Source organism: Camelina sativa, chromosome 9, assembly GCF_000633955.1.
Source record: "Camelina sativa cultivar DH55 chromosome 9, Cs, whole genome shotgun sequence".
In the NCBI taxonomy this organism is placed as follows: domain Eukaryota; kingdom Viridiplantae; phylum Streptophyta; class Magnoliopsida; order Brassicales; family Brassicaceae; genus Camelina; species Camelina sativa.
The window spans coordinates 926,150-930,581 of record NC_025693.1 but is presented as its reverse complement, the minus strand read 5'-3'; the positions used below and the strand labels follow the sequence as shown (position 1 = coordinate 930,581).

The following is a 4,432-nucleotide window of genomic DNA, read 5'->3' as shown; positions in this document are numbered from 1 at the left end:
TTTTTAGAAGTGAATTCCATTGTAATGTCGTGTCTTCTTCTTTATGAACTCTGAACTTGTTTTATTTTTATTTCTTTTTGTAATGTTTCATATGAATATAACTCAGCCGGTATGATGATAAATCTGCCGTCACATGAATCGACGTGACTTTTCGTTTAACCGTAAATATTATAACTCAGCCGTAAAGTCATATATATCAGCCATTTACTTTCATATTGTTTCTTTTGATAACTCAGCCATACTCACTATAACTCAGCCGTAAAATGAATCGGTGAGACATTTCGAATTTCCGTAAATATGATAACTCATCCGCCAAATCATATATATCATTCATTTACTTTCAAATTGTTTCTTGTGATAATAACTCAGCCATAAGTCACTATAACTCAGCCGTTACGTGACCTTTCGTTTTCCAGTAATGGTTATAACTCAGCCGTAAAGCGATATTTTGGCGGGAAACCATAAGTTAACCTAATAATGTTAATATTCAAATTGTTGGCGGGAAACCATAAGTTAACCTAATAATATTAATATTCAATTGGTTACCCGAGTGATGTTCTTCTTCTTCAAAACGAAAATCCCCAAATGTCGAATGCTTAAACCCTAAAAAATCAAATTCTCGTAAATCATGAGCAATGTATCTGGAGATTCGAGTTGTGCATCAAATGTCCGAGAGAGAGGACGAGGTACATTTGTTGGCGTACCTAAGAGATGTTGGTGTGGAGAAGCAATCGTGGCCAAAAATTCGAAATCGGAGTCAAATCCTTGTCAACGATACTTCCTTTGTAGGTATGCAGCTGCAAAGAAGGTAGAGTCTGTTCTTGGTTATGTTGAATCTGTTCTTGTTGGTTTATGTTGAATCTGTTCTTGTTCCAATTGTTGTCTCCATCACCTTGATAGCTTATGAATGATGAACACGTCTTCAAGTGGGTCGATGAGGCACTGTTGGATGAGGTAGAGTCTTTCTCTGTTCAAACTGAAAAACTACAAATGGAGCTTGGGAAGGAGCTATTTGAGAGGGTTGAAGATGCAAAATCAGAATTGAAAGCAAGGATGAAGGTTATGATAGTTGTGATAGTTTTTGGTTATATAATCATGTTTGGTCTATTTAAGATAGCAGGATGAGATAGTGTATGATGGGATTATGTTTCCATAATGTTGTTGTTAATGGTTATGGATTCCAAGCAAACTAATGTTGTGTTGTTAGTGGTGTTTAATCAATCTCTTTAAATAACTCAGCAATAAAATTTACTATAACTCAGCCATAACTCACTATAACTCAACCGTCACCTGACCTTTCGTTTTCCCGTAAATATTATAACTCAGCCGTCAAGTCATATATATCACTTATTCACTTATTTACTTTCAAATTGTTTGTTGTGATAACTCATCCATAACTCACTATAACTCAGCCGTCACATGACCTTTCGTTTTCCCGTAAAAATTATAACTCAGCCGTCAAGTTATATATATCATTCATTTACAAGAGTATATCTGGTTTTTAGAAAGTTTTAAAAGGTTTTACAAATTGTTTATAATGATATATATCAATTTGATTTGCTTTTCTAAAAGCTTTACAAGTTGTTTCTAATGTTTTAAAACAGTAAAATCTGAATAAAATATTATTTTAAAATGGAGTTTACAACACCTTACAACACCAGAGACTGAAATATTTTGTTAAAAAGAACAAAAACAAGATAAATTATTCAAGAGTTCTTAAAAATAGATATGAACTATTTCAGTTCATATTTCAGTTTCCTCTCCCAGCGTATTGATTAGTCATCTCTCTAGCCATGGCTTCAAACCTTCTCCTATCAGATTTGTAGAGGTTGGCAAGATATTCAATGGTCTGTTCCTCATCATTGACCTCTGGTTCATTCAACTTCTCCACTAATTCCTTGAAAAGCTTAACAATGGGCATGGGAGTCCAACGGTCGCGCTTCAAAACTTTTAGGTGAATGCCTCCCCTATCTGATACATTTGGGTGGCAAATTCTTGTGATGAAAACAATCTGCATTATCAAGAAAATTTATTTCAAAAACTATTGAGTTACTGCAAAAAAAGAGTCCTAATATTGAGTTGCTAAAATAAAAAGGAGTATAATCAAAAATAGATACTTTGGGGGGACTTCTTGGGTAATCAGGTAGAAAACTAAGCCTAAGTTTAAACACTCCCCCTTTATAAGGAGTGTTCACCGGTCCGATTAGAGTAGCCTCCCAACGGAAAATGTCGTCATCAACAGTTACTAAAAAAAGGCAAACACTCAATCTCTTTTATCCTTAACAGTAAAACAAATCTAATCTGAAGATGTATGTGTTTACCTGCTGTGATGTTTGGCGAAAGATCCCTGTTCAGATATTTCAGATCAGTCCTTATATGCTTTGAAGGAGAACGACGGGCCATTCTTGACGGATTGAAGGAAAAATGTAAATAGATTTTTCGAATCTGGGATATGATTTAGGAGTTTTCGTGAGAAAAATGTAATATGTGTAAGTCAAGAGCAAAAAGTATTTATAATCGGCGAAGCGTCGCTTTGGTTTACAAAAAGTACCCCTTCGACTTCATAAATCCATAATTCTGTCCGCCTTTATCATAAATACATAATTCTTACCCCTTCAACGCGTAATTATAACCGAACTAAAGCGACGCTTCGCGTATTACGCCTTCAATCAATTACGGTTTTACAAGCCTCTGATGGCTATAACTCAGCCATAACGTTATAGGGCGCTATAACTCAGCCGTCACATGACCTTTCGTTTTCCCGTGAATATTATAACTCAGCCGTCAAGTCATATAACTCAGCCATAACTCACACATCCGTACGAAGTAGATAACTCAGCCGTTCGAAATATATAACTCAGCCATAACGTTATAGGCCGCTATTACTCAGCCGTCACATGACCTTTCGTTTTCCCGTAAATATTATAACTCAGCCGTCAAGTCATATATATCACTCATTTACTTTCAAATTGTTTCTTGTGATAACTCAGCCATTACTCAGCCGTCACATGAACTTTCGTTTTCCCGTAAATATTATAACTCAGCGTCAAGTCATATATATTACTCATTTACTTTCAAATTGTTACTTGTGATAACTCAGCCATAAATCAATATAAATCAGCCGTCACATGGCCTTTCGTTATCCCGTAAATATTATAACTCAGCCGTCAAGTCTCACATACACAAAGCATTAAAAATGCGACATGAATACATTCAGTTCTGCAATTGATTACATTCAGTTCTCGATTCGCCAAAAAAATAAAAATAATAAAATAAAATAAAAATGCGACAAGCATCATATTAGCAAACTAGTTCCCATGGGAAGGCTATCGTCTCTAGCATTCCTGACGGTCCTGAAGTCTCAGGATGGGAGCGGACTGGATAGATCGGACTCCAACGGTTCTTCCACCACCAGCTTGCTCAGTTCAGATCGCCAGATTTGACAATCCCGCCTTAAGGATTCAAGCCTTTCCATCGGAACTTCGGAGCCCTTGGACACCATCTCCTCCAAGAAGGCACATGGACCTTCTACGTCATGGCTTTCGTGGTAGAAATGGTTCGTTGACTCCAAGTGGTTGACGTACCGCCTCAGCCTCTCCAGGCAAGCTCGGTAGGCCCAGATTTCCGTATTGTGCGGGAAGTCAGAATCTCCCATAAGTTGGGCACCACCATATGGGAGACCTGTTCTACGCAAGAGGCATGCTCAGCAAGTAGACGAGTCATGCGCCACTTCGCCAGAAAAAAAATTTTGGCGATGAGCTCATCCAGGACTCGGATAGTCCCTTCCAATCGGCAGAGCCGAAAGACTTGCTCGTATTTAAGACGAAATGCTTTAATATAAGCGCCAAGTCTCTTACGGCGAGCTCGGTACATCCGGAGTTCCTTTTGCAAAGGATTAAAGTAACGGGATCGAGACGGAGACTCTTGAGGGGGGGAATTATGCGACGCTTTCGGATCGAAACCGCTAGTTCCAGCGGCTGTCAGTTCTCGGGCCCGTTTCAACCATGCAGATCGGGTAGTCATTGGCATCTTTGCTAGTTTCATTCTAGTTTGGAATGCTCTGAACATTTCCAACCCTTTCCCTATTTATACTAAAACTTGGAACGCAACCCCCATTGATTCTACTGCCAGGAAACCATAAGTTAACCTAATAATAGGCGGGAAACCATAAGTTAACCAAATAATAGAACGTGTAAAAATCACTATAAGTCTATAAAAATCATACATTACGGATTTATAATTTAGCCGGTATTACGATATCTCAGCCATTACGGATTTATAAATCACTATACCTCAGCTGTCACATGAATCGACAAGACCTTTCGTTTTCCCGTAAATATTATAACTCAGCCATAAAGTCATATATATCAGATTGTTTCTTTCATATTGTTTCTAGTGATAACTCAGCCATCACTCAATATCATAACTCATC

At 37.7% G+C, this 4,432-nt stretch overlaps 1 protein-coding gene across 1 annotated transcript; it reads right to left on the bottom strand.

Moving 5' to 3' along the window:
• Positions 1,751-2,403, bottom strand: LOC104714882 (ubiquitin-conjugating enzyme E2-16 kDa-like). The gene is made up of 3 exons (XM_010432353.1): positions 2,322-2,403; positions 2,118-2,245; positions 1,751-2,011 (listed from the first exon to the last, which is right to left on the bottom strand). Exons 1-3 carry the CDS (start codon positions 2,401-2,403, stop codon positions 1,751-1,753), a joined length of 471 nt encoding a protein of 156 aa, XP_010430655.1.

What these genes read in the sequence shown, in the direction of transcription:
- LOC104714882 (XM_010432353.1), bottom strand. Translation starts at nt 2,403, where the DNA reads ATGGCCCGTCGTTCTCCTTCAAAGCATATAAGGACTGATCTGAAATAT. An exon ending in TTCGCCAAACATCACAGCAG is followed by an intron (nt 2,246 to 2,321) that starts GTAAACACATAC and finishes GCCTTTTTTTAG; the next exon opens with TAACTGTTGATGACGACATT. An exon ending in ACCCAAGAAGTCCCCCCAAA is followed by an intron (nt 2,012 to 2,117) that starts GTATCTATTTTT and finishes TTGATAATGCAG; the next exon opens with ATTGTTTTCATCACAAGAAT.